Source organism: Acinonyx jubatus, chromosome E1 (assembly GCF_027475565.1).
Source record: "Acinonyx jubatus isolate Ajub_Pintada_27869175 chromosome E1, VMU_Ajub_asm_v1.0, whole genome shotgun sequence".
Lineage (NCBI taxonomy): Eukaryota > Metazoa > Chordata > Mammalia > Carnivora > Felidae > Acinonyx > Acinonyx jubatus.
Window position 1 is genome coordinate 1,780,314 of NC_069397.1, and position 27,994 is coordinate 1,808,307.

The 27,994-nt window shown below is 57.4% G+C and overlaps 1 protein-coding gene across 3 annotated transcripts; it reads left to right on the forward strand.

Moving 5' to 3' along the window:
• Positions 1-4,983: 4,983 nt before the first annotated feature.
• Positions 4,984-27,563, forward strand: PELP1 (proline, glutamate and leucine rich protein 1). 3 transcript variants are annotated; one of them, XM_027047250.2, is made up of 17 exons: positions 4,986-5,276; positions 13,816-13,880; positions 14,264-14,369; positions 18,503-18,652; positions 18,817-18,888; positions 22,601-22,660; positions 22,913-23,063; positions 23,211-23,340; positions 23,463-23,550; positions 23,936-24,024; positions 24,116-24,232; positions 24,334-24,481; positions 24,586-24,745; positions 25,348-25,403; positions 25,522-25,728; positions 25,860-27,314; positions 27,415-27,563. In XM_027047250.2, exons 1-17 carry the CDS (start codon positions 5,028-5,030, stop codon positions 27,505-27,507), a joined length of 3,396 nt encoding a protein of 1,131 aa, XP_026903051.1. In that variant the 5' UTR covers positions 4,986-5,027; the 3' UTR covers positions 27,508-27,563. The 3 variants fall into 3 exon arrangements, with proteins under 3 accessions (XP_053068228.1, XP_026903051.1, XP_026903052.1); XM_053212253.1 differs by lacking the exons at positions 18,503-18,652; positions 18,817-18,888 and having other exon boundaries at positions 4,984-5,276; XM_027047251.2 differs by lacking the exons at positions 4,986-5,276; positions 13,816-13,880; positions 14,264-14,369 and adding an exon at positions 18,245-18,384.
• The last annotated feature ends 431 nt before the right edge of the window (positions 27,564-27,994 follow it).

Here is a 27,994-nt window from a genome sequence, read left to right on the forward strand (position 1 = left end):
CGCGTGCTCGCAGCCTTCGCCCGCCCTCGCGCCTCTCGGTCGTGGTGTGTCAGCGCCCTCTGGTGTCCGTCTTTGGTCTTCGCGGGGTTCCTTTGCCTAATTTCTCTGACCACCCAGGCCTTTCCATCTGCCGTCTTTGCAGCGAGCATCCGTGCGTCCATCCATGCCTGTAATGTGCTAGTCACCGTGCTGGGCGATGGGGACACAGACACGAGTTAACATGGCCCCCGCTTCCCTAGTACAGTTCGGGAGACCCATAAACAGGCATCATGATCCCAAGAATACAAGAAAAGAGGTATGACTCAGAAGACACAGCGACTGCCAGCGCTTGACTGGGGCAGGGACGGAGGGGACTGTACGCTGTCCGAAGGAGGAGACATTTGAGGACAGTCTTTCTGACGGGTGGGCAGAAAGGGTGTTCCCCCAGAGAAAGGCAAGGCACGTCCTGTTCTGAAGTGTTCGTGGGGGTCGATGGGAGGAGAGCGACTGGAACAGAGTGTGAAGGATTCTGCAGAGCCGGTGAAGGAACGAGACTGAGGTCCTCCCTGGAGGAGGCGGGGTGGGGGAGGGCACATGGATCCAGTAGTGGTTTTTTTCAAGCAAAAGACCGGCATGATGAGACTTCTCCCTTTAGGAGGATAATTCCGGACAAGGTGGAGGATGGAGAGAGCGGGGCAAGGTTGTCTAGACTAAAACTAGTCAAGAGATGGTGAATGATGGCGTGAAAGGGAGGAGGGGCTGGGCTGAGAGTCATTTCTAGAGACGGGGGAGGATGGTGGATTCCTGACATTTCTGGACTTAAGGGGCTCATGTATTTCTCCTTCTTCCTTCCATCTCTTTTCCCATTCTCCCCCTGTCCTTCCCAGCCAGGTGAACTAACTTCACACTCCCCCCTCCATTTTGGATGTGACAAAAAGTAATATGCACAACACGACAGTTTCTGAGATCACCTTTAAGGCTCGAACACAGGCTCTCAGTTCCATCACCACCTTCTAAGCTCGCTTTTCACACCTTTCAAGCTGTAGATGGGACACTTCTTTTAGACTCACAAATCACAGGGTGCCTCCGGCTCAGGTCATGATCTCACACTCCGTGAGTTTGAGTCCCGCACCGGGCTCTGTGCGGAGAGCTCAGAGCCTGGAGCCTGCTTCGGATTCTGTGTCTCCCTCTCTCTCTGCTCCTCCCCTGCTCGCGCTCTGTCTCTCTCTGTCTCAAAAATTAAAAAAAATTTAAAACAATTTAGACTCACGAATCACTCACGAATCAAAGGGTCATGACCAGAAGGTAATGAGACCTATATTGCTACCTCTCTAAAGTGATTTTGGAACTGAAGGGTAGTGGTCTTATGACACGAACGCGACTGCATTAAAAGATACTAATAAAAAGAAAATTTCAGAAAGATACTAAAGAAGACTAGAAAGAATGAAAGAGATACACCATCTTACTTTATAAAGATGGGAAAAGCCGTCAGTATAAAGATGTCCTTTCTTTACAAGTTGTCCTTAGATTTAACACCATATGAAAATAGCAGTGGGAGGCTGGTCCAAAGGTCGTGACTTATCTCAAGTGATTGTTCCCAGTCCCATCGAACTCCTCATTTGACTCCCTCCCCCCAACCCTTTCTCACTACTGCACCTGATTAGACTTTAAAAATAAATAAATAATGGGAATGCAAGCTGCTGCATCCACTCTGGAAAACAGTATGGAGGTTCCTCAAAAAACTAAAAATAGAACTACCCTACGACCAGCATTTGCACTACTAGGCATTTATCCAAGGGATACAGGTGTGCTGTTTCGAAGGGACACATGCACCCCCGTGTTTATAGCAGCACTATCGACAATAGCCAAAGTGTGGAAAGAGCCCAAATGTCCATCAACGAATGAATTCATAAAGAAGAGGTGGTGTATATATATGTGTGTATATATATGGAATATTACTCAGCAATCAAAAAGAATGAAATCTTGCCATTTGCAACTACATGGCTGGAACTAGAGGGTATTATGCTAAGTGAAATTAGAGAAAGACAAAAATCATATGACTTCGCTCATGTGAGGCCTTTAAGAGACAAAACAGATGAACATAAGGGAAGGAATACAAAAATAATATAAAAACAGGGAGGGGAACAAAACGTAAGAGACTCATAAATATGGAGAACAAACAGAGGGTTACTGGAGGGTGTGGGAGGGGGAATGGGCTAAATGGGGGAGGGGCATTAAGGAATCTACTCTTGAAATCATGGTTGCACTATATGCTAATTTGGATGTAAATTTAAAAAATAAAATTAAGAAATAAAATTAAATAAAAATAAAAAAATTAAATAAATAACAATGGGACTTTTTGGGGGGAACTTGATTCTAAATAATCATAAGAATCAACTTGCAAGTGTAGCCAGGATAATTCTGAAAAAATAAGAATAAAGCAGGCATTTGTCTTACCGCTAAGGTAATTTATTATGTCACAATAATTAAAATTGTGTTATCGGTGCAGTAATACTAAGCAGAGCAATGAAACAGAATAGAATGTCCAGATACAGACACACAGGGCAGCATTTCAAGTCAATGGGGAAAGAATGGCATATTCACTAAATTGGGTTGAGACAGTTGGCTATTCATTTGGGAGAAAAAAGTTCTGTCTCCATCTCACACCTTACACAAAATAAATTCCAGATGGGTTAAAGATCTAAATGCATGGAATAGAACTATAAAAGTATAAGGAGAAAGTATAGGAAAATATTTTTATAATCTCGGAGGTTGGGAAAAGCCCCATAAGACATCAGACCCCAGGGCTGTAAATGATAACAGCTAGCACTTTATAATACTTAACCACATGCCAAACATTGTTCCAAGCAGTTGACAAATATCAGTTCATTTAATGCAGCCCAATGCATTAAGGGTTTATAATTATCCTTATAATTAGCCAGGGGGAGGGGGCGCCTGGGTGACTCAGTTGGTTAAGGGTCTGACTCCTGATTTTGGCTCAGGTCATGATCTCATGGTTCGTGAGTTCGAGCCCGGGGTTGGGCTCCCAGCTGACAGTGTGTGGCCAGCTTGGGATCCTCTCTCTCTGCCCCTCCCCCACTGGCTTGCTCTAAAAAATAAACATTAAGAAATGAAGAAATGGAGGCTCAGTTAAGTAACTTGCAGGCTCACACAACTAGCCAGAGGCAAAGCTGGGGATTGAACCCAGCAGTCTAGCCCAGGGCCTGTGGTCTGTACCGTTAACACCTTACTTCTAAGAGACTAAGAGGCTAAAATAAATAAAATGACAAATTGGAAGAAGCCTCTTGCAACCTTGCAACACATGTCACAATCAAGAATAAGTCTCCACATCTACAAAGAGGCCCTACAAACGAATAAACCTGGTATTAATTAGGATTATGTACAAGGCACTATTTTACATGGTCGGTACGGTGTTAAGTCAACGCAACCTTTCTAGCGGGCATTTGGCCGGTTCCCGTCAAAATTAAAAGTAGGTTTTCTCTTTTATCCAACTCTCATTTACACTCAACAGATATCAAGCACCTTTTATGTGCCAGGCACTGCTCTAGGTGATGGGGAGAAGACTCCTCTCCTGAGATTTGTCTTTTAGCTAGAAGAGATTGTCAATAAGAAAAGAAATACATTTTGGATAGTGTTAGGAGTTAGTGATTAAGAAAAGATAAGCAGGGTGACATGGTAAAGGATGATGGGGGTTGGAGAGCTTCATAAGACATCAAACCCCAGGGCTATAAATAATAAGGGACTACTTTAAAGGAACTACTTAAAAAGAAGCCCTCTTTGAGGATGGGAAGATGATATCAGTCACAGGGAACGAAAGAAAAATTTCTCTAGGCAGAAACAGCAACATGTGCAAAGGTCCTGAGGTGGCAGAGGGCTAGCTGGGGGATAGAAAGAAGGCTAGTTTGGCTCAAGGATCAGAAAAAAAAAACAGGGAAACCGGGGATACTCGTGGTATACTTTGAGGACAGAGAAGTAGGTAGGTATGGGTCAGATCACACGGATTCCAGTGACCCGGGTGAAGAGATGGGGTTTCATTCACATCAGATTTGGAAGCCACTGCAGGACTTCAAGCAGGGAGTGACGAGAACTGACTTGACATGTGAAAAGACCACTTTGGTTGCTTTGCAAAGGGAGTACACAAGGCCAAGAGGGAAGCAATGAGGAGGCCATTGTAAGAGGCCAGATGAGAGAGAATGGTGACTGGGACCACAGTGGCACCGGAGATGGAGAAATAGACAAAAAGTAGTGGTACTGGGCTAACATATTTTGGACTTGAAGAAGGATTAGACAGAGGAGCAAGCAGAGAGGAACAAAGGCCCTTAGACTAGGATTTTTTTTTTTTTTTTTTGCCCGTTCAAATTATTAATTATCTTTGTGCACAAAGAGGGAAGTATGAGAGTTCAGTGAAGTGTATTAGTGAAAAGCCGGAGCAGCTGGAAATACCATATCGGGCCACAGAACTAGACCGCGGTGCACCCATTTCATCGCACCCCGCAGCTTAAAAACCGGCGTAAAGGCGCCACGACGCGCACCTAGTGAGACGAGTCGAGCGCAGACCCTGCTGTTGTGAAACAAACTTTGCGTTCACGTGTTTGTGCACCGACTAAGGTCAGCAGAGCACACCCCCCCCCCTGGGGCACGGAGCTGGGAAGACCGGAGGCGGCTCGTCCTTCATGCCGCGTGCTGCTTGCATTCGCGTTTGCAGGGCGCCAACGGCCGTCCCGGACTCCAGGCGAGAGGCCGGGTCCCAGGAAGCCGGCCGCGCCGAGAGCGGAGGCGCCGCGAGCCCCGGGCACAGCCCGCGGAGGCCCGGGACGCTGGCGCCTTTTGTCCCGACCACGTGGTCCGCCCCGCGAGCGCGGCGCGCCGCTGCCCGCGCATGCTCCCTCGCAGCCCGCGCCGCGAGCCCAACCTCCGCCCGCCCAGTGCGCGGGGACGCGGCCCCCTCCTCACGCCCCCTCCCCACCCGGCGCCCGTCGCGGTGCGTTTGCGTCATCGCGCCACGCCACCACGGAGCCCGGGTGAAGATGGCGGCAGCCGTTCTCAGCGGGCCCTCGGCGGGCTCCGCAGCCGGGGTTCCCGGCGGGACCGGGGGGCTCTCGGCGGTGGGCTCGGGCCCGCGTCTGCGCCTGCTGCTGCTGGAGAGCGTGTCCGGGTTGCTGCAGCCGCGCGCGGGGAGCGCCGTGGCTCCGGTACATCCCCCGGTCCGCTCGGCCGCGCACTTGCCCGGGCTCATGTGCCTCCTGCGGCTGCATGGGACGGTGGGCGGGGCCCAGGTGAGTGTGGCCCGCGGCCCTGGAGGAAAGCGGGCGCAGCTCCCGGGGGCCGGGGTCGCGGGGCCCCGCCGCCGCGCCGGGGAGGTGGCGGGCAGGGGGCCTGGGGCGGAGAGCGGAGCCCGTGTCGCTCTGGGCCACATTCACGCCCTGGGAAAGCCGTCGGTAGAAACTCAGGCAAGAGGAAGGGCCTCGTTTTTCTCCACCGCTAGGCTCTTGGTGGTTCGAGCGGGTTCGAACGAGAGCGGGTTCGATCTCAGGCCCCGGCGTATCTGGTTTTGGGGATTGTTTCGACGGCGTGAGTGAATGTAGGCGACAGATACTTACTGAGCTCTTACGAAGGGGTGAGCTCAGGGTGCGCCTTTTTACGGATGGCAGTGGCGACGAGCAAAATGTTTTCAAACGCTGTGAGAATTGTATGGTAGGGACCCCTAAGCTAACCTGGAGAACTACAGAGATTTTCCCGAGGCCCTAAGCTGAGACCCCTCCCCACCCCCCGGATGAGTAAGGGTTGGGTAGGGAAAGAAAATGGGAGAAGCGGTTCAGGCAGTGGAAAGCTCATGTGGTAGGAAGGAACTGAAAAGAAGGGCGTTGTGTCTGGGCCTCAGAGGTGGTGGGGGAAGAGAGTGGACACGATGAGGCTGGTGAGGTGAGTAGGCGGTGGGCAGGTCATGCAGAGCTTTCTAGACTGGCCTAGAAGGGTCCTTTGGGTTATACTAAGGGAAGAATCTAACATCTATGCAGTTCTGCAAACTAGAAACCCAGATGTCATCCTGAACTCTTGCTCACATGCCTCATATGCAGTCCTGTTGATTTCATTATTTAAGTAGCTTTCAGACCTGACCACTCCTTTCCGTATCCTTCCCTTTGCCCCCATCCTCGCCTGAACTCCCATCCTCTTGCCCAGGTGAAGGCACTGACTGTAAGAATGCATAACGTGTCCAACATGATGTCTTCTAACGTCGGGCGCTCCTTTAATATCTCCTGCTCTCCATCCTCTCCTAACGCGCCCCCCCCAGATTTTACCCATCCTTCAAGATGGTCTTCCTTGACTGGTCTTTGTTACTGGGACCTTCCCAGCCCTGTGCTTCCTTCCAGGAAGAGGGTGGTCACAACCCACTGGATGGTTCTATAGTCTTAGCCCCACTTTTATCAGGGACAGTCTCATCATTGATTTTAACATTACTCCTCACTATTGACAGTGACAGAACTGGGCCTCTGCTATCTCAGCCCACTTTTGGAAGCGGGAGCCGATTCTGCATTTTCTCTTCTAAGTCCTCCTCGTCTAATTCATGTGGTTTTAGGTATTTCTGAAATATTATGTATTCTGCCTATACACGCGTGGTTTCTTTCATTGTCTTTCAAGTTTTCACTCCTCCCTCAAGTGCCCATTAAGCCCATGAACTTATTGTCTTTCTTATTTTCTGCGAAGTGTCTAAGTGTAGTAGAATTTTGAGCAAAGCTGAAAGTGATGTGGAAAACTAGACCCCTTTTAATATTGCTTGTGTTGCCTTTTTTTGGGGGGGTGGCATATTCTGCCTTCACTTTTTTCCTGCTTGTGTGTCTCATATTGGACCCTCAGTACACAGGTTTTCTTAGCTTCCCCGTACACTTGTATTCAACAGACCTTTATCAAGTATCTGTTATGGGCTAGCTATTGTTTCTCTACCCTAGGCAGATAAACAGGCATGATCTTTTCCCTCAGAGGCTTTCTAGCCCAGTCGAGATGAGAACTGAGGGAAAGTAAATGGGTCGGAGCTTATTGGAAAGACGGATAGATCCCCTGATTGGACCGTCTGTGTTGACCTACTCAATGACTCTGCTTCCTGCAGGTAACTCGGTAGCCCCACAGTGAAGCTGGATTGGTTCACAGTTTCTGGCACCGATTCCAGCCACAATCCCCTGACTTGTCTCCTTGCCTCCTTGCCTCGTCTCCTTGCCTCATTCTGTTGTATCTCATCCATTTCTCACACAGCAGCTGCAGTGAGCTTTTCTTTTTCTTTTTTTTTAAGCTAATTTTTTTTTTTTAATTTATTTATCGAGAGAAAGCGTGTGTGTGTGTGCACACGAGGCAGGGAGGGGCAGAGAGAGAGAGAAAGAGAGGGAGAATCCCAAGCCGCGCTGCCAGTGCAGAGCCTGATGGGGGGGACTCGAACCCACGAACCGTGAGATCATGACCTGAGCTGAAGTCAGACGCTTAACCTGAGCCATCCAGGCACGCCCGGAGTGAGCTTTCCAAAGTAAAATTCTGATCCTGTTTGCTGTCTTTTAAAATCTTTCAGGGGCGCCTGGGTGGCTCAGTCGGTTGAGCGTCCGACTTCCGCTCAGGTCATGATCTCGCAGTTCATGAGTTCGAGCCCCGCATTGGGCTCTGTGCTGACAGCTGGGAGCCTGGAGCCTGCTTCCGATTCTGTGTCTCCCCCTCTCTGTCTGCCCCTCCCCTGCTCATGCTGTCCATCTCTTATGAATGAATAAATGTTAAAAAACATTTTAAATCCTTCAGTAGCTGGACTTTCTCGGCCCTTGGCCCTCGTACTTGTAGGTCTCTGCTTGGGATCCCTCCTGTCCTGCTTCCCCGCTCCCCACAAAAACCGTTTCAGTTCTCTGTTTATTTGTCACTGCCTTTGGGAAACCTTTCCAAACCACCCTACGATTCACTGTCCATTCTTAGACCATATTGAAGTGATCTCTTTATTCGTTTCGCGTGTATACAATGTCCTTCCCTCCCATCTACCCGGCTAGGCTTTGATTCATTTCTTTACACGTAATTGAAAAAGATGTAGGGAACTTACTTCAGATTACACAGAAGTAGAGGAAATAGTATTTTGAAGTATCCCATCCTGTGCTGTCCCCATCACCCCAATTTAACAATGAACGTTTTGCCAACGTTGCTTAATGGCCACCCTCCCAACTCTTCTCCCTCCCCCGCACCGGGCATCTTAAAGCAAATCCGAGCTCTCATTTCCCCTATGGTCGCGTGTTCTTAGAAGGACAGGTGTCTTATTCTGCCTTGTACCCCAGGGCTTTGCCCTGTTGAGTTCCGCAGCCAGTCGCTCCATCTGTTTAAAAATGTCATCAACAAGGTGACAGCATTCTCTTGCTCCAAACCATACAGTCATTTACCTTTGCGTGAGGCCCCACCCCGTGTGACCTCTGCTTGCCTCTCGACCTCATCTCGTACAGCTCTCCGACTGTCTGGACTGTGGCCGCCCACGCTAACCTCTTGATGTGAAACTCCCAGGAAGGTGAACTCCCTTAGGGCTCAGCGTATCTGCCCCTGTTTCGCAGGAGTCTTTCCTGACCACCCTGTGCCAGTTCTTCCCGTCCCGCGCGTTCTCTGTCACTTTGTCCCGTTTCCTTTTTCCTAGCACTTACCACTCCTTGAAAGAAATCAACCTGTTTGTTATCGGTCACGTTCTCCCTTCTCCTCGTACCCGATTTAAATTCCATTATAATCACGTTCTTGCCCCCTCCCTACACCGTGCTTGCCCGGCAATACCAGTCTGTGTCCAGTTCAACTCCGTTTGTTCTGTGCCTACACCCGTGCAGCTCGGTGTAGCTGGAGAGGAACATGTAACCTTGCTGACTGGTCTCAGTTAAAACTGGCTGTCATCACGGCAAGCGGACCCTTAGTGTTGCCCAGCAGTCCTGCTACATTTCCGCTCTCCTGGACAACCTCCGATTACTTCTCTGCACCCTCAGTCTTAGCTGATCACCTGCTTCCCACTTCTCCGAGCCAGTAGGCAGTCGGTGGGCAGTCCCGTAGGCTCCCGCCACCGCATCTGCCAGGGTAACCGTAGCTGGCTCTCTGCCCTCTTCCCTCCTGGGGCGAGGGGCGAGCTGGCCCCAGCGACTGCTTGTGCACTAGGGCTAGCCCGTGCCCCCTCCTTCGTCCGATCTTCCTCTCTGTCGGGGCCTTGCCTCAGCACGCAGCTCCAAGCGGCTTTTAGCCGTCCCTACCTCGTGCCCCATTTCTCCTCTCGTCTTCATGGCAACGCTCCTCAAAAGAATTGTTCGTACTTCCTGCCTCCGATTCTTCACCCATTTTTCTTTTGTTTAATAATGTTTTGAGATAATTTTAAAAAACTTGGTTTTTTTTAATGTTTGTTTATTTTTGAGAGAGAAAGAGAATGTGAGTAGAGGAGGGGTAGAAAGAGAGGGAGACGGAGTCTGAAGCAGGCTCCAGGCTCTGAGCTGTCAGCACAGAGCCCGACATGGGGCTCGAATCCACCAACCATGAGATCATGACCTGAGCTTAAGCCGGACGCTTAACCGACTGAGCCACCCAGGCACCCCACATTTTGAGATAATTTAAAGTTTATGCCCAATTTGAAAGAATAATAGACTTCTTGTGTATCTTTCCCCCAGATGCCCCAAATGTCAACATTTTATTTTTTTAAATTTTTTATTAAAGAAACTTTTAAAAAAATGTTTATTTTTGAGAGAGAGAGAGAGAGACAGAGCACAAATGGGGGAGGGACAGAGAGAGAGGGAGACAGAATCTGAAGCAGGCTCCAGGCTCTGAGCTGTCAGCACAGAGGCTGACACGGGGCTCAAACTCACAAACCGTGAGATCATGACCTGAGCCAAAATCGGACGTTTAACCGACTGAGCTACCCAGGCACTCCCCCCCCCCCCTTTTTTTTTAACTTTCCATGACCATTCAGGCCCTTAAGATTAGGCCTCTTTTTAAAAAAATTTTTTAAAGTAACAATCAGTCTTTTTTTTTTTTTTAATGTGTTTATTATTGAGAGAGATAGCAAGAGGGAGGACCGGAGAGAGAGAGGGAGAGATAATCCCAAGCAGGCTCTCCACTGCTAGCTTGGAGCCCAGTGTGGTACTTGAACTCATGAACCATGAGATCATGATCTGAACTGAAATCCAGAGTTGGACGCTTAACCTCCCGAGGCACCCAGGCGCCCTGAGATTGTTTAAAGTACTCTAACCTCAGGGGTGCCTGGGTGGCTAGTTAACCATTCGACTTCAGCTCAGGTCATGATCTTGCGGTCCGTGAGTTCGAGCTCTGTGTCAGGCTCTGTGCTGTCGGAGCCTGGAGCCTGCTTCGGATTCTCTCTCTCTCTCTCTCTCTCTCTCTCTCTCTCTGCCCTTCCCCTGCTCATGCTCTGTCTCTCTCTGTCTCAAAAATAAATAAAAACATTAAAATAAAGTACTCTACCCCCATCGTGGGGCTTGAGCTCACAACCCCGAGGTCAGGAGTCGCAAGCTCTTTTGAGTGAGCCAGCCAGGTGTCCCCTCTTTAGTCTTCTTTAAACTGAAGCAGTTTCTTTGTCTTATGATCACGACGGTTTTGGAGAGCTGCAGGGCAGTTCTGTTTGAGGATGCCCCTCGGTAACGGGATTCGGCAGGAATGATGCGGCCGTGTGTCATTTTTGGCGTGTCACATCGGGGGCACATGCTGTCTCTCTGCCCCTCCACTGGTGGTGGTGACTTCGGTCACTGGATCAGGATGGTACCTGCCCGGTTTCCTCACTGTGAAGTGTGGCTTGTCTGTAACTGGTATGTGTGCCGTGCGGAGATCACATGCACGTCTGTGTCTTGTCAGCCTTCTGCCCCGCGATTCCGTGTCCGTGTAAGCGTCTTCTCATTTGAGTCCTGGCTCTGGTGGTCACCTCCCGAACTCGTTCTCCTGGGGCTTTCGGCCTCACCCCTTCACCGAATCACCCCTTTGCAGGGGCCCGTGGAGGTTCTTGAAGACCACCCGTGCTCTTCAGGGTGTGAAGTTCAAAGGTCAACGTTGCCCCCCCCCCCCCCCCCCCCCCGCCGGTCCTTTTCAAGGCATTTCATACAGTTGGCCCCTCTTTTCTTCTTGAGACTTTCCTCTGCTTCCGGCACAGCATCCTGATTTCTTTTCACCCGTTCTGCTCACTCCTTTCCAGCCTTTACCGGGTCCTCCTCGCTTCCCACCTCTGGATGATTGGCGGTCCGAGAACCCGGGCTGATTTCCTCTGCGTGGGCGCTGTCCCTGGAGAGCTGACCCAGTCTCGTGGCCGACAGCTTCCCAGATCCGTGCTCCGACCAAGCCTTCTCTGTCCCAACCTACCCGCCCAGTGCCTGTGTGGCACATCTGTTCTGGTGCTAAGTAGGAACTCAGGTTCCGCACGTGTGACCCAGCCCGCCCCTCCCGCGGGGCCCCTGCCAGCAAACCTCCGTTGTCTCTGCGTCTCCCTGTCTCGCGCCCCTGTCGTTTGCCAGCACATCCTTGGGCTCTGCCTTCAGAGTACATCCGGAATTCGACTCTGTGCTGAGCTGGTTAAGCAGCACCACGTCTCAGCCTCCTCCTGTCTGCGTCTGCCACCCAGCGAGGCAGCTCGGCCCTGGGGCTGCGTTTTCAAAAATAAGTCAGACAAGGGGTGCCTTGGTGGCTCAGTCAGGTAAGCATCCGGCTTTTGATTTCAGCTCAGGTCACGATGTCACGGTTCATGGGTTGGAGCCCCGCATCGGGCTCTGACCTGACAGTGTGGAGCCTGCTTGGGATTCTTTCTCTCCCTTTCTCTCTGTCTTTTTTTTTTTTTTTTTTAACATTTATTTATTTTTGAAGGAGAGAGAGCGTGAGCAGGGGAGGGGCAGAGAGAGAGGGAGACATAGAATCCGAAGCAGGTTCCAGGCTCTGAGCTGTCAGCACAGAGCCCGATGCGGGGCTCGAACCCACAAACTGTGAGATCATGACCTGAGCTGAAGTCGGACGCTCAACCGACTGAGCCACCCAAGTGCCCCAGCCTCTCTCTCTGTCTTTATCCTACTTGTTCTCTCTCTCAAAATAAACTTTAAAAAAAAAAAACAAAACAAAAGTCAGACGATATCACTCCTCTGCCCAGTTCTCTCCCCCCCCCCCCCAGTCTTTATCTTCTTCAGAGTAAGAGTCACCGGGTGCTTGCAGGATGCCAGGCGCTGGCCCGGCCCCAGGGACCTGTGTCTTCTATGACTCTGGCCTCGCACTCTCCTTGAGATAGTTCACCTCCTTGCTGTTCTTTACCAAGAAGAACAGGGCGCGCCTGTCACCGCGATCAATTTTATTGATTGTTATTGTTATCATTAAAGACTGTGTTTTTAAGTAATCTCTGTACCCACCGTGGGGCTCGAACTCACGACCCTGAGATCAAGAGTTGCACGCTCCACCGACCGAGCTGGGCCCGGGCGTCCCCGCTCTGACCAATTTGAGAACACTCCAGAAGGAAGCCCCGTACCCACTGGCAGTTACCGCCCGTTTCCCCACAGCCCCTCTCTGGCCCTCAGCCCGAGGCGGCCGCTCTCTACTTTTTGTCTCTGTTTGCCTGCTTGGACCATTTCGCGTAAACGAGTTCTACAACATGTGCCTTCTTTCCCTTAGCGTCACGTTTTTAGAGGTTCACCCGTGTCTCAGAACTTCCCTTTACGACCCTCCGCCGTGTGGGCACGCCACACTGTGTTTCCCGTACACCAGTTGGTGGGCGGGGGGGTGGTTTCCACCTTGTGGCTCTCGGGGAGGATGCTGTGAACCCTCACGCGCAGGTGTGGGCGCGCACGTTTTCAGGTCGCTGGGGCAGGAGCCGAGGAGGGGACCTGCTGGGTCGTGCGAGCCCGTACGACCTCGCGAGGAACCCCCCGACGGTTGACGTTCTCCCCAGCAGCGCGTGCGGGCGTGACCGTGTCTTGCTTTCGCTTGGCCCAGATGGCGGGTTCAGCGAGGGCTTCGGTGCCCCCTCCGCACGGAACGCCGTCTCCCTTCCCTCCCCGGCTGCCGCTTTCCTTCCCGAGTCCGCTCTTTCGGGCCCCCTGGTGCTTCGCGCCATCCTGCCTGGTCTCTCGTCTGGGTGTCCGTGTCTTCTGTAGCCTGCACGTAGAACGTCGGCTCCGCAGCACCGAACACAGCGTCCCCTGTGAAGCGGATGTGGGGTGAATGTTTGCGGGATAAGCGAGTAAATGTTGCCCTTCCCAAGAGCGGGGCCCCTAACTTGTCCAGCTCTGTTCCTCCGTCCGCCTCTGTGCGTAGCAGGTGTTGTTGGCAGAAGGAGCGGCGAGCGCGGTCGTGGGTCCGGGGGCTGTGAGGGGAGTCTGGCCTTCCAGGGGTCAGGAAATTACTCGTGGGAGGGCTGGGGGACACCCCTCTCGCAGGGCCCCCAGAGTACATGGAAGGGAGACTCTGGCCGACTCGGTCTGCGTTGGCCTTAGTGGCTCTCCGGAAGCCGGGAGCAGAAGGGGTTGGGGGTGAAGGAAGAAGGGGGTGCCAGGTAAGCCCGCGTCCGATCAGCAAGCATTTGTGGGGTCTCCTCCGTGCCGGGTGCCCTTCAGGGTGACCGGGCTGAGGGAGCCGCGTCTTGGCAGTCCGGTCGCTGGACGAGTTGGGCTGCCCCCGTGTGGCGCTCCCATTGTCGGGTGGGGAGCCGGGACGGGACTCGGCTATTGGAATGCGGGCAGAGGCTGAACTCCTTGAGGGACGGCGTACGGGCTCAGAGGAGGTGTGACGTTAGGAAAGGGTCCGTGGGGCCGAGAGGGGTTGGGAGAATCCTGATCCCCATGCGCTTCCCTGCTTTCTCTCCCCCAGAACCTTTCGGCTGTCGGGGCGCTGGTGGGTCTCAGCAATGCCCGTCTCGGTTCCGTGAAAACTCGGTAAGTGTGCGCCCCGTTCTTCCTCTAGGGGGAGGTTTCCTTAGGAAGTGGGCCGTGCGTCTGTCCTTCTGTCCCTCTATTGTCAGCACCCCGCGGATTCCAGAGACTTCTCCGTTCCCAGCGCGGGGAGGGCTTCGTTCTTTCCACGGGCTCCCTTGAGTTGAGTGCCCCCCTCCCCCTTCCAGCTCCCGAGTTTCCTCAGCCCCCCGTGGGACCACCCGGGCCCCCGCGTCCCCACTGCGCACCCCTCGCCGGGAGCCCTCCCGGGGCTGTGGGAGTTAGAGCGCCCGGGGGTCTGCGGCAGCGTCTGGCTCTGCCCGGTTAGCATAGAACAAGCTTCCTCCACGGCCAGGCTTGTCCTCACACCCTTGTCTCCCTGCAAGGTTCGAAGGGCTGTGTCTGCTGTCCCTGCTGGTGGGGGAGAGCCCCACGGAGCTGTTCCAGCAGCACTGTGTGTCCTGGCTTCGCAGCATCCAGCAGGTCCTACAGGTGAGGCTGCCCCCCGCCCCCGCCCCGGCTCCATCCCAGTGCTCCCGGTGCGCTGTGGGCACTGGGCCTGGGCTCGGGCTCGTGAGGACAGACAGGACTGGCTGTTCCCCGTGAACGGGGAGCATGGCTGCACGTGGGAACGTTGCGGGAGACCGTTTGATATTTTTATCCACCGGGTTGTTTTAATTCATTTGACCTTTTGCACACCGCGACCCTTGACCGTTTGCACTTCCTCGCTAGCCTTTCTAACACGTGACATCTCGAAAGTTCCTTTTTCCCGGTATTTTATTTTTGTTTTTATTTATTAGTATTCTTACTTTTTGCTGCTCCTTTCTTCCTGTCTTAACATTTTAATTTTTTTCTACTCTTACGCCCTTTGATGGCCTCCCCACCCGGTTCTTCAGTGAGCATGTTCTGAGCACTTGTGGCCGAATGCTGAGCTCTGGGGGACAGTGGTAAGGCGGACTTGAACCCTGCCTTCATGGTTCCTGGAATCCAGGGGTCGGGGAGCTTTCTGTGGAGTGAATGTTTACAGATGGAGGAAATGAAGAAAAACAGCAACTTTTATTTGGAAAAGACAGCATATAAACCATCCCCTGAGTGTTCATTCTAATGAGTTGGTACTCATATTTTTATAGGATGTATTTGGAGCAGATTGATGAATCTTACCTCTGTGGTGGCCTTAAACAGTTTACCCCTTCATGGAAATCCGTGTATCCGAGCGAAGGATGTTCTTCTTAAATAGACTCAGTTGTGGTCATTCTAATTTTCCCCTGAAACCAAAGCATATTTATATCCATGTTGCTTTTGAAATGTACCGTACTTTGCGGACCCTGTTGTAAATGCACGTGAAAGCTTTCAAATGTCAGCGACTTAGAATTTTTTTTGTTTTTTATTTTTTGAGAGAGAGAGTGTGCTCATGCACGCAAGCTGGGAGGGGCAGAGACAGAGGGAGAGAGAATCCTAAGCAGGCTCTACACTTTAACCATAGAGCCTGATGTGGGGACTCGAACCCACGAACTGTGAGATCATCACCTGAGCCAAAATCAAGAGTCGGACGCTGAATGACTGAGCCACCCAGGCACCCCAGATCTCAGCTGGTTTTAATTAGCTTCTGAATTTTTAAACTACTGAAAACTTTCTCAAATACTTATACGGAGTAGATACCGAAGGCCTTAACGTAATTGTATTTCTGTTTCTTCAGAAGCTCTCTAGATTGTGCTGTTTATCGTTAAGAGTTATTTTGAGTGCGTCATTTCAACGTAACTCCTTTGATTTCTCCCTCAACAAAATAACCGAAGGGCAGTGTTTTATCCTATCTCGGGCCACCTTTTTAAATTGTATTTTATTAAAATACATATTTCAATAAAAACTTATTTTTATTATTTTTAAAATTTATCTTGCAAGTGAGAGAGAGTGCAAGGTGAGGAGCAGAGAGAGAGGGAAAGAAAGGATCTCAAGCAGGCTCTGCTGTGTCAGCACAGAGCCCAACGTGGGACTCAGTCTCACGAACCGTGAGATCATAACCTGAGCGGAGATCAAGAGTTGGGACACTTAACCATCTGAGCCACCCAGGTGCTCCGTTTTATTTTATTTTTTTAAGTACGCTTCACGCCCGCAGTGGAGCCCAGCGTGGAACGTGAACTCACGACCCCGAGACCGAGACATGAGCTGAAACCGGGAGTCGGATGCTTCTCTGAGCCACCCAGATGCTCCCCCAGGCAGCCTTTTTTTTTTTTCCCCAAACTGTGTTATCGAAGTGTGGTTGACCTACAGCGTTGTAGCAGTTTCAGGTGTACCGTATGGCGGTTGGAAAATTCTGTACATTCTGTGATACAGATGGTAAGTGTTTCAGGCTGTGCAGACCACACATGGGTGTTGTTACGTTTTGTTCCCTTTTTTTTGTTTCCTACCCGTTTAAAAACGCAAAAGTCGTTTTTAGCTTGTGGGCCTTGCAAAAACAGGCACCAGGCACCCACAGACCAGAGTCTGGTGACCCAAGAGACTTTGCTTGAATGATTGTAAGTCGGGGCTCCCGGCCGGCTCAGTCGGTAGAGCGTATGACTCAACCTCAAGATTGTGAGTTCAGGCCCCACGTTGGGCGTGGAGCCTACTTTAAACAAAAATCAAGAACTATACAACGCGTGTGAGATGACGCACGACGGCAGGTGCTGTTGGAAGTGAAGGGCACGGTTCTCTTGAGAAGGCGTAACGAGAGTGTGGCCCAGGCTGGGGTGACGTGGGCACCTTTGCGATCAGGGCCAGTAGTTCAGGGAGGGTTTGTCGGAGTGGATTGGACTAGGAAAGGGAGAAAAGAGGAGTTTGGCCCCTCTGAAGGATTCTGAGCAAGCTGCTGTGGCTGGGCGGGGTTGGCGAGGCGCGACTGGGGAGGCAGGCAGGCAGGCGGGCCCAAACCACGTATGGCCTCATAGGCACGTGAGGGCGTTTGGTGTTTATTCTCGCAACGGTGGGAGTTCATGGAAAGTTTTGCGTAGGGGTGAGGAGAAGGAGGTGGTGGTGGCAGTGACGTGATCGGATTTGCATTTGGAAGGGTTGCTTGGGCTGCTGTGTGGAGAAGGGACTAGGAGGGGGCCGGGTCGGAGGCAGGGAGACCACGCAGAAGGGAGACGTCAGGGTAGCTGGGACTGGACAAGAGGCCGTAGATGCGATGAGAAGTAGATTGAGTGCAAGAGAGGGTCGGAGGCACAGTGGACAGGTCCCGATGGCAGAACCCTTCAGGGGAGGACGTGTCCGGGACGACTCCCGGATTTCAGAGCACGGGGGCGGGGGGAGGCGGGGGCAGCCAGGCTCGTAGGGGACGGGTGGAAGCACCGGGCTTATGGCCTTGGCCATCCTCTTGGTCAGAAGCCCTCTTGGCAAGCGTACCCCTGATCTCAGAGCGTGACCCCGGGGGTTCAGCAAGTGCGGGCTTTCGTCGGTGCGTCTTACGAAGGGGAAGAGCCCCCTTCAGCAGTGGGTGGCAGCTGAAGCTGGGTGGGGGGGGGCGGGTGCGAGTGCCCCAGAGTGCCGACCCGCACGGGATTCGGAGGCGCACCACACGTAGCGGTCAGGTGGGGGAGGCTGAGCTCACGGGGACACCCGGACTGCGGGTGGTGTGGAAATGGGGAAGGTGTTTACGCCCCTCCGAGGTGGAGGGAGGCGAGGACGAATACTGGTTTCCAATCTGGCAGCTTGGGTTATGAGGCCCGGGAAGTGCTTCTGGCCGAGCGGGGGACTCTGAGGCCGGGTTGACCCGGGGGTGGGGAAGCGAGTGGGGAGATGGAATGAAGTCGGGAAGCCGGACAATCCTTTCAAGATGGAGAGGAATTGGGCAGAGCCAGGAGGGGCTCGGAGAAGGGTTTTCCGGTGGGGGCACCCGCGTGCCGCTAAGTGTCCGTGGGAGTCCTTCGGGGAGACTGGCTGGAGATCAGGCCTGGGGCCGGGTGATGGTGTCAGGTTCTGAGAGGAGGGGACTGGTCCTCGCACGGGAGTCGCGGCGGGAAGCCGGGGGCATCCCCGTGGCTGGGCTTCTGTGTCCTCTGTGACTGTGGCAGTGGTGGAGAAGGTTCCAGTTGAGGGGAGGGTGCGGTGGGGTAACCGGAGGAGGCCCCCCGCCCTCACTTTCCAACACTAAGCGTTCTTACTGCTTCGGTTGCCGGGGGCCTCTGGCCTGGCGGGAGAGAGGTGCTTCCTGCTCCTTCTGGGAAGCCCTTCTAGATCCAGACGGCGTTTTCCTCCGTGAGTCCAGGGTGGGTCTGAGCCGGGCAGGAGCCAGCGTGGCGACACGGGGCGGTGTTGTTACGGCTGAAGCTTTGGTGCGAAGCGCTCCTCTCCGTTCCTAGCAGGGACGCGCAGCACGGGAGGATCTGAGACTTCCGTCAGTGGGCTCTGGAAGGCGCGTTCCCAGATTTCGGGGCCCCCAGACGCCCGTGATGCTGACATGTAGACACGCGTCCTTTCTGTGGACCAAGGCGCTGCCTTGGGGTGCCCCGTGTCGCCAGCGCGCCTTTCCCTGGTGGGTTTGCTGCCGGTGGTGACCTTCCCCGTGGTGTTTCCCAGAAGCCCCGTGTCGCGCCGCCTCCTCTCCGCGACCGCAGAGGTGAGGTTGGGAGCACGGGTGTCGCTGCTTTCAGTCCCAGGACCCGCCCCCGACGATGGAGCTGGCTGTGGCCGTCCTGAGGGACTTACTCCGGTACGCGGCCCAGCTGCCCACGCTCTTCCGGGACATCTCCACGAACCACCTGCCCGGCCTCCTCACCTCCCTGCTGGGCCTCAGGCCAGAGGTGAGAGCCCTCACAGCGCTTACCCTCTGTGGAGCTAGAGCCGGGGGGGGGGGGGCGGCAGCGGGCAGTGGGGGGGGGGGCGGGGGGAGTGGGGGCATGCAGGTGGGGTGTGGGTGGGCGCGTTGGGCTCTCCGGCCCGGCCTCACTTTCTGTTCTGCCCACAGTGTGAGCTCTCCGCGATGGAGGGGATGAAGGCTTGCATGACCTACTTTCCTCGGGCTTGTGGGTCTCTCAAGGTAAGTGATCGTGTGCAGCGCGGTGGCTGTCTCACCGCAGACCGTCGGGTCGCGTCGCGGAGTGTTCTGAGCAGCTGTGACCATGCCGCCTCCTAGTCTTAAATGCTCTCTCATCGCGTCCTCACGGCTGAAGGAACGAAGTAACTTCCCTGAGGTCGAGAAAGCTCGGAACCCGTGTCTATGGCCGGAGTCTAGGCTGTTAGCCCTGACTTGGCCCTTCTGCCCTCCTCCCCTCCCCGCCTTCCTACCCTCCCGCCGTACCCTGTTCCTGAAGCTCGCGTAATCTCCTCCAGGAAGCCTTCCTGACTTCTCACTTCCCCATATCAACTTGTATTCCTGACTAAGCTCTCTGTCCCTTCCCCGCCCTTTCCCCCAAGCTGTCATGACCCACGCAAGGCGGCTGTTCTACGAAGTCTTACTAGGTCATGTGGGCAGGGTATCAGTGGGTCAGGGGAGGGCGGAGGTCAGGGAGACAAGTGCAGTTTTACTGTCCACGAGGCACAGTAACAACACGTTGTGTCAGAGCAGTCCGTTAAAGAGTGCCGCGTAGCCGGCCCGTGGCCTCGGACGCCAGCCTCGTACCCGGGAACAAACGGGCGGCCTGTTGGTTGTGGTTTTTCTTCCTTCGTCATACTCCGCGCTGTTCGGCAGACCGTCGGGCGTCCCGCGACTCAGAGGGACGCACAGAGCTGGAGGGAACTGGAATGCGTGGCAGATTGGTGGCTCCTTGTGCGCTCAGCGGTGTGGTTGCCTGTCGGCCACCGTCGTTACCAGTTAGGGGAGTTTGCCGTTAGGGGGTCTTACGTTGAAAGTAAGATCCCCTGGTTCTGCGATCGAGTCGAGAAAGTAAAGGAAAGCGAGAGAACTGATGGCGGCCGCCGAGTGCGGCCGTGGGGCGTACACCCTGTCACGGCGGTGGTCCGGGGGGGTTGGTGTCGGTGGGTGAGACAGACGAGGACGCGGGCCCGGAGCGGTTTCCCTGACCTACCCGTCAGGTCTGCAAGCCTCGTAGCTCTGAAGCCAGGGCGGGTGCCACGTCGGTCGGCCCTTCGAGCCCGTGCTTTTCCCGCGGGAGAGACCCCAGAAGCTCTTAAGAATGTAGCCTGGATGGGCCGATAGGCTTCCACGGGGAAGCCGCACGGATGCCGGCTCCGGTCGGCTGTCTCGGCTGGGGGAGGGAGGGCCACGCGGAGCCCTGGGGGCGGACGTGGCGTGGGCCGGGAGCGTGTCCGCCGAGGCTTTAGCGCCGGTTCCTCGAGCTGTTTCTCAGTGGCACGGGGTCAGGTCCTCATCAGTCTGGGTTTTCACAGGCTACCCTGATGGCAGGTGACGGGATCTCTGGGTAGTCAGGGCAAGATTTTGTCAAGAAGGCCTTTGGAGCAACTGCTAGATTTTTCTAAAGTCGAGTTGGGTTGTTTTTATAAAATTCAGCCTAAGTTGTGCTAAGTTCAGTAAAAACTGCCTTCCTTCTGGAGCGCTCTGTAAATTAGCGTCTGAAACCACGCAGGCCGTGTGTTTGTCCCCGAGCCCCCACCGGTCAGGGCGGGTGTCTGTTCTGGTGCGGCTCCTGAGAGCCCGCGTCCTCCCGCCCCCGCCCTCACCTGTTCCCCGAGGCGGGAGCTGGGGTGTCGCCGCCTGCTGGACTCCCGCAGTCGGGGGGCTGGACGCCAGGGGATCCTGCGTGGGTGCCTCTGATCTCCCTGTGAGAGGACAATCATCCACGCCTAATCCCCAGCCTTGGGGACACGTTCTGGCCTGCGTTTTGAGTGTCTTCCCAAAGGTCACAGCAGGACTTCCAGATGTTCCGGGCCCTGTGTCCCTGCCTCCGGCTCGCTGAGAACACAGTGTCGTCTGGAGAGCGTCCCCCTGTGGATGCCACGTTTCAGACAAGAATCTGTGAGAGGCTCCAGGGCGGCTTGTACTTGGGAAACCGATAAGTGCTGTTTGGAGTGTCCGTCTGCCCCCTGGCTCGTCCCAGGGCAGTGGCGGCGTCCGAGTCCGGGATGACCCCTCCCAGATGACGGGCCTCCAGCCTCCCGAGTCTGTGAGGTCAGCCCCGCGGAGGCTCTCCTCCCCCCGCCGAATGGGCGAGTAGTTCCTCGGGATGAGCCGGAACAGTAAGCCCCTGGAGAGGCTCCCGCCCTTTGCGTGGGTGCGCGCGTGCGCTCTCCGAGTGAGACGTCGCTGTGGTTGGCCTGCTGGGTCATCTGGGGCAGCCTCCTGCTCAGAGCCGCGTCCCTGAGCTGTGCTCCGTCGCGATCGCATACGCAGACTTGTGTTGGCCTCGGCCCAGCTCTTTTGCACCAGCGTCTTGGGGAAGGTGACCAGAAGGGCAGGGCGCCACCGCACCCGGGCCTTTGGCCGCTCTCCAGGAAATGTCCTCCTTGGGGGCCGGGGAGTCCAGACCCCCGCAGGCGGTTCCCGTCTTCCGTGAAGTGTTCCGAACCTCTCCACACCACACCAGCCGTGAGGGCGCTGTCCCTGTCCCAGTGGGACCGGTCCGCGAGAAGTGCGCTTGCCACGGGGCAGGTGGGGGGGAGCCGTCTGCTTGGCTTCCGAACCACGTGCTCCGCTTCCACCCGCTTCCTTCTCGAGGCCCTGCCGAGGGCCCGGCGCCACAGCCGCTCTTGTCTCCTGCAAGTTCACCCTTGTGTGCGTGGGGCCCCGCCCCCGCAGGACCCTCCGGCCTGGGGTGGAGGCCGCGTCTGCTCCTGACGTGTGTCCCCAGGTGGATCCCCTTCCTCAGCCTGGCCGGCCCGCCCCCTCCCAGCCCCTGCCCCTGCTGATGCCTTGTGTCCTCCTGACTCTGCCCCTGCAGGTGGGGTCCGTCCCCTTTTTCTGTGTCCTCACGTCAGTGTTCTTGCCCTCATTTGTGCCAGTGTTTTCACAGCCATAAAACACGTGGAATGGCGAGGGAGACCGATTCTGATCGAAATGGGTGTTTTAAAAAATTGTGATGGAGCAGCGTGTAGTTCGCCGTTAATGCATCAGCTCACAGGACCTGATAGCTGCTGACGTTTCAGATTAGCGGAGCGATGTTTCAGGACGCCTGTAAATATAACGTGCTGTGAAAACAAGCGGTTTCTGCCGGTGACCGTCAGGGGCACTGCCGACGGCACCGTGGCTTTTTGTCTCCGTTTAGAACGGAAAGAAACCCTGCGTTTCACTTACGGGTTAGTGAAGATGATAAAGGTATTTCTTTCCCTGCCATGTTCCCAGGCCCCGATTCTGGCCCCAGAGAGCTTGTGGCCCCCCCAGTGAGGCCTCGTGTGGGCGCTGTGACACCGCAGCCCAGGGCGGGGACCTGGCCCTGCCATACTGCCTTCTCCTCTTGCCTGACCCTGCCCTGCCCTGCCCTGCCCTCGCCCCTCCACACCTCGGCTTGGGGCCACACTTCCCTGCGTGCACCTGTCGTCGTGTCTCAGCCGCAGGGGTGGGAGTGTGGTGGTTGCCGCTTTTTCAGTACTGCGTCCTTTTGGCCTGAGGGAGAGGACCCTCATTTTGCAGAAATCAATGGGAGGGAGCCCAGTGTCTGTGGGGCCAAACGGGAGGCAGGCTGAGGGTGAGGGCTGACGTTCGGGATGTCTTTGGACCCCGGAGCGGGTGCGCTCCAGGCACGGAGCCCGTTAGCCTGCCTCGCGTCCTGGGTCTGCAGGACGGAAGGGCCTGGGCGCTGGCTCACCAGCCTCTTCCTCTCTGTCCCCTGACCCAGGGCAAGCTGGCCTCATTCTTCTTGTCTCGCGTGGATGCTTTGAGCCCTCAGCTCCAGCAGGTAAAAGGAAAGGGGGGGGCTGGAGACTCTGGGGGCCTGAGCTGGAGCTTTCTTCTCTCTTCCTTGGCTTTTCTTGCTGTCACTGCCATTGGACTGTGACGTCACCTCCCCACCCCATCTGTGTTCCGCCCCACCGTCCCTTCCTGTTCCCCTCCGAGCTCTCTTTCTCGGCCCATTGGGGCCAGGGGTCGGGGGTGGCTCTGGCGCTGGGCCGCATTCCCGTCTGACTGCTTTCTGACGTTTCTTCCGCAGTTGGCCTGTGAGTGCTACGCCAGGCTGCCCTCGCTGGGGGCCGGCTTTTCCCAGGGCCTGAAGCACACGGAGAGCTGGGAACAGGAACTGCACAGCCTGCTGGCCTCCCTGCACGGCCTGCTGGGGGCCCTGTACGAGGGAGCGGACGCGGGTAGGGGCTGCCGCAGGAGGGGCCCGGGAGGAGCGCCTGGCGGTGTGGGGTGGTGCGGCTCAGCACGTGGGGGTCACCTCCCGTGAGAGAGAGGGACGGGGACGGAAGAGGGACGTCGGGGTGCGAAGTGCCGATGTTTCCGCACAGCCCCCGTGCAGTGTGAGGGCCCCGGGCTGGATGTGCTGCTCGCGCCCTCGGAAGACGGTGACGCCCACACCCTCCTCCGGCTTCGGCACAGGTTTTCGGGCCTGGCACGCTGCCTGGGGCTCCTGCTCAGGTGTGTGAGTGAGGGCGGGGGGGGGGGGGGGGTCGTCCTCCCCGGGGAGGAGGCGGGGGGCCAGGGAGGGGGTCCCGTTGGGGAGCTCGTGCTGAGGGTGTCCCTGCTCTCGTTCCCATTAGCTCTGAGTTTGGGGCTCCCGTGTCCGTCCCCGTGCAGGAGATCCTGGACATCATCTGCCGGACCCTCAGCATCAGTGCCAAGAACATCGTAAGTGGACCTCGTGCTCTGTCCGCGGCCCTTCCTCGGGACCGGGGCGACTGGGAGAACCGTGCAGGAGGCGAAGCCCCCAAATCGGGCCCTCCCTGAGGCTGTGCCGGCCAGCGCCTTCCTCTTGTCCAGACGCCACCGCTCCCCGGGCTTCTCGTGACACGCATGCACATCCCAGTGGGTTCGCTCACATGTCTAGGAATGCTTCTGGCACACGCTGCCCTAGGGGACGGCGAACCCGGGGTCAGCCGTGCCTCCCCTCCTCTCTCCGGGGTCTGTCTCCAGGGACGGGTTCGTGGCGCGGGGCGGGCTCCTCCCTGTGTGCACACGTGTGCGGTCCCCCTTCCCTCCCGCACGCGCCTTCCCTCTGCCGTGTGTCCTGCAGAGCTTGCTTGGGGACGGTCCCCTGCGTCTTCTGCTCCTGCCTTCCATCCACCTGGACGCCCTGGACCTGCTCTCCGCGCTCATCCTCGCGTGAGTGGGACGGGGCGGCGTGTCATGAAGGGGTGGGGTGTCGTGAAGGGGCGGGGCCAGAACGGGGTCCCTGTTCTGTCTTCACCCCCAGGTGTGGAAGCCGCCTCCTGCGCTTCGGGGCCCTGATCAGCCGCCTGCTTCCCCAGGTCCTCAATGCCTGGAACCTCGGCAGGGATGCCCTCCCTCCGGGCCAGGAGAGGCCTTACAGGTGACCGGCGAAGGAGGGGTAGAGAGGGGAGGGTGGGCCGGGAGCCCCGAGGGGACCTGGCCGGCGGCCCCCTGACAGGCTTCTCTCCGCTCGCCCCTCAGTGCCGTGCGGACCAAGGTGTATGCTGTGTTAGATCTGTGGGTGCAGGTGTGCGGGGCCTCGGCGGGAGTGCTGCAGGGGGGCGCCTCGGGGGAGGCCCTGCTCTCCCACCTGCTCAGTGACATCTCCCCGCCCGCCGATGCTCTCAAGGTGAGCGAGGCCCGTGCTCCTGGCCGGGGACCGTCCCCCGCGCCCCTGCTCCCTAATCTCTGTGTCTGCCCACGTGTGTGACTCCCGCTTCCCTCCTCCGCCAGCTGCGCAGCCCCCGGGGGAGCCCCGATGGGGGACTGCAGTCCGGGAAGCCCAGCGCCCCCAAGAAGCTGAAGCTGGATATGGGGGAGGCCACGGCCCCGCCCGGGCACCGGAAGGGGGACAGCAACGCCAACAGCGACGTGTGCGCGGCCGCGCTGAGAGGTGGGTGAGGCCGTGCCCGGCGGCCTGGGGCCGTTGTTGAAGCGGTGCCCGTAAGGCCCAGGGCCGGCCCGGGGCTGCGGACGCCTGGGCTCCTGCGTCACATGGGGCTCCGGGCTCTTCCTGCTCCCGCAGGGTCTCCGCTACCTGCCCCGTGCTGCTGCAGCACAGGGTGGGGGGGGGTCCCTGCCCCTTGGAGCTTGCGTCCCCCCCCCCCTCCCCCCACTCACCACCCCCAGCAGGCTGCTCAGCGGGGCTTCCTGCTTTTGCAGTCACTGATCAGGAAGCAGGAGCATAGTTGGTACCGTGTGGTTCGAGGGTGACTTTCCTTTGGGTCTTGCGTGTCGCCCGGCCCGCCACCCGCTGCGTGGAGAGGAAGGTCTCTCTCCCCGCGTCTGTGAGTGCGTCTGTGCGTGCGTGCGCAGCGCGCTTCCTCACCCGCCCGTGCTGCCCGCGGCCCTGGGCGCCGGAGGCACTCCTCTGACCCCTGGTGTGCTGTCGAGAAGCCCAGCGACTCGACCGAGCCAGTCAGGGCCGGGGCCGCCGTCCAGGCTCGGGCTGCGGAAGCCCCACTGGCCCGCCTGAGACGCCCTCTCCTCCCCCAGGCCTCAGTCGGACCGTCCTCATGTGCGGGCCTCTCATCAAGGAGGAGACTCACAGGGTCAGTGAAGACGGGCGTTGCCGTGCGCGGGGGCTGCCCCCCGAGGTGGGGTGTGCAGACCCGGACAAGGCTTGGGTGGGCTTGGCGACGTCTCGAGGTGCGCTCGTGTCCTTTTCAGAGACTGCACGACCTGGTGCTCCCCCTGGTCATGGGGGTCCAGCAGGGCGAGGTCCTGGGCAGCTCCCCCTATACCAGCTCCCGCTGCCGCCGGGAGCTGTACCGCCTGCTGCTGGCCCTGCTGCTGGCGCCGTCTCCCCGCTGCCCGCCTCCCCTCGCCTGTGCCCTGCAAGCCTTCTCGCTGGGCCAGAGAGAGGACAGCCTGGAGGTAACTGCCCACCTGAGCCCACCCCTGTGCTGTCGGGAGTGTCCTGTTCCTGACGTCACGGGCCCGCCCTCTCTGGGGCCGTGAACCCCTGTCCTGTCCCTGATGCCACGCCTGCCTCCGTCTTTCCTCAGGTCTCGTCCTTCTGCTCAGAAGCACTGGTGACCTGTGCCGCTCTGACCCACCCCCGCGTTCCCCCCCTGCAGTCCATGGGCCCTGCCTGTCCCGCGCCTGCCCCGGCTCCCCCTCCCGAGGCCCCGTCTCCATTCAGGGCCCCACCCTTCCACCCCCCGGGCCCCATGCCCTCCGTGGGTCCCATGCCCTCCGTGGGTCCCATGCCCTCCGTGGGCCCCATGCCCCCGGCGGGCCCCATGCCCCCCACACGCCCCGGGCCTCCAGCCACAGCCAACCACTTAGGCCTGTCTGTCCCCGGCCTGGTGTCTGTACCCCCCCGGCTCCTGCCTGGCCCTGAGAACCACCGGGCAGGCTCAAACGACGACCCCGTCCTTGCCCCTAGTGGCACCCCTCCACCGGCCGTGCCCCCAGATGAAACTTTCGGGGGCCGAGTGCCAAGACCAGCCTTTGTTCACTATGATAAGGAGGAGGCCTCCGACGTGGAGATCTCCCTGGAGAGCGACTCCGACGACAGCGTGGTGATCGTGCCTGAGGGGCTGCCGCCCCTGCCGCCCCCACCCCCCACGGGGACCACGCCCCCCCCTGCAGCTCCGGCCGGGCCACCGACAGCCTCCCCTCCCGTGCCGGCCAAGGAGGAGCCTGAAGAGCTTCCCGCGGCCCCGGGGCCTCTCCCACCCCCACCGCCACCCCCCGTGCCGGGCCCCGTGGCGCTGCCGCCACCCCAGCTGGTCCCCGAAGGGCCGCCTGGTGGCGGAGGACCCCCTGCGCTGGAAGAAGACTTGACAGTAATTAACATCAACAGCAGCGATGAGGAGGAGGAGGAGGAGGAGGAGGAGGAGGAAGAGGAGGAGGAAGAAGAGGAGGAGGAGGAGGATTTCGAGGAGGAAGAGGAGGAGGAAGAGGAGTATTTTGAGGAGGAAGAAGAGGAGGAAGAGGAGTTTGAAGAGGAGTTTGAGGAGGAGGAAGGTGAGCTGGAGGAAGAAGAGGAGGACGAGGACGAGGAGGAGGAGGAGGACGAGTTGGAGGAGCTGGAAGAGGTGGAGTTTGGCCCGGCAGGCGGCCCGGCCGAAGAAGGGGGCCCTCCGCCCCCCAGCCCGGCCCCTGCCCTGCCCCCTGCCCAGCCCCCTGAGGCCCCGCCTGAGCCCGGAGTGGAGCCCGGGCTGCTGCTGGAGGTGGAGGAGCCCGGGCCCGAGGACGAGCCGGGGGCCGAGGCCGCCCCCACGCTGGCCCCCGAGGTGCTCCCCTCCCAGGGCGAGGGGCAGAGGGAAGCGGGGAGCCCCCCGGCCGGGCCACCGCCCCAGGAGCTGGTGGAGGAGGAGCCCTCGGCTCCTCCGCCCCTGCTGGAAGAGGGGACTGAGAACGGGGGTGACAAGGTGCCACCCCCACCGGAGACGCCTGCGGCCGAAGAAATGGAGGCGGCGGCAGAGGCCGAGACGGCGGCCCTGCAGGAGAAGGTGAGGCGGGCGGGCGGGGGGCTGCGGGTGCCCTGGCGACCTCGGCCGCCCCGCTCTTCCCCGTGTGACCGCTTCTAATCGCGTGTCTTTGCCCCGAAAGGAGCAGGATGACACAGCTGCCATGCTGGCTGACTTCATCGATTGTCCCCCTGATGACGAGAAGCCCCCAGCGGCCCCCGAGCCTGAGTCCTAGTCTTCCCCTGCGCCCCCCACTCCTGTTTCCAATAAAGTTGTGTCTTCGGCTATCGACTGCTGCTTCTTTTGCCTTTTACACCACTGTGTCCCCGTCCAGAAGCCCCGCCGTCCACCGGGCTCCGCAGGGGTGCCCGTAGTGCTCCCCACGCGTCTGCGCAGCCGTCCTGTGGCCTCCGTTGTCCAGAAGAGGAGCCGCTGACCGAGAGGGTGATGGACTGTCCTCTTGCTCAACGGGGCCGGGCTGGGGTTTTCTGTGATCTGCCCCGCACTCTTGCCGCTGCTGCGCCCGGAGCCGGGCTGCCCGTGTGGGTGAGAGGACCCGGCCTTGCTTGTCCGTGTGTGGCCGTCCTACGTGTCCTCGTCCTCGTGAGCGAATTTGTAGACGCGCTCACCTGCACACCTGCCCCCTTGGTCTGAAAGGCTGAGGGATGTGGGTAGGACTTGGAGAAGCGGGAAGGGTACGGAGGGGTCTGGTCCGTGGCTTC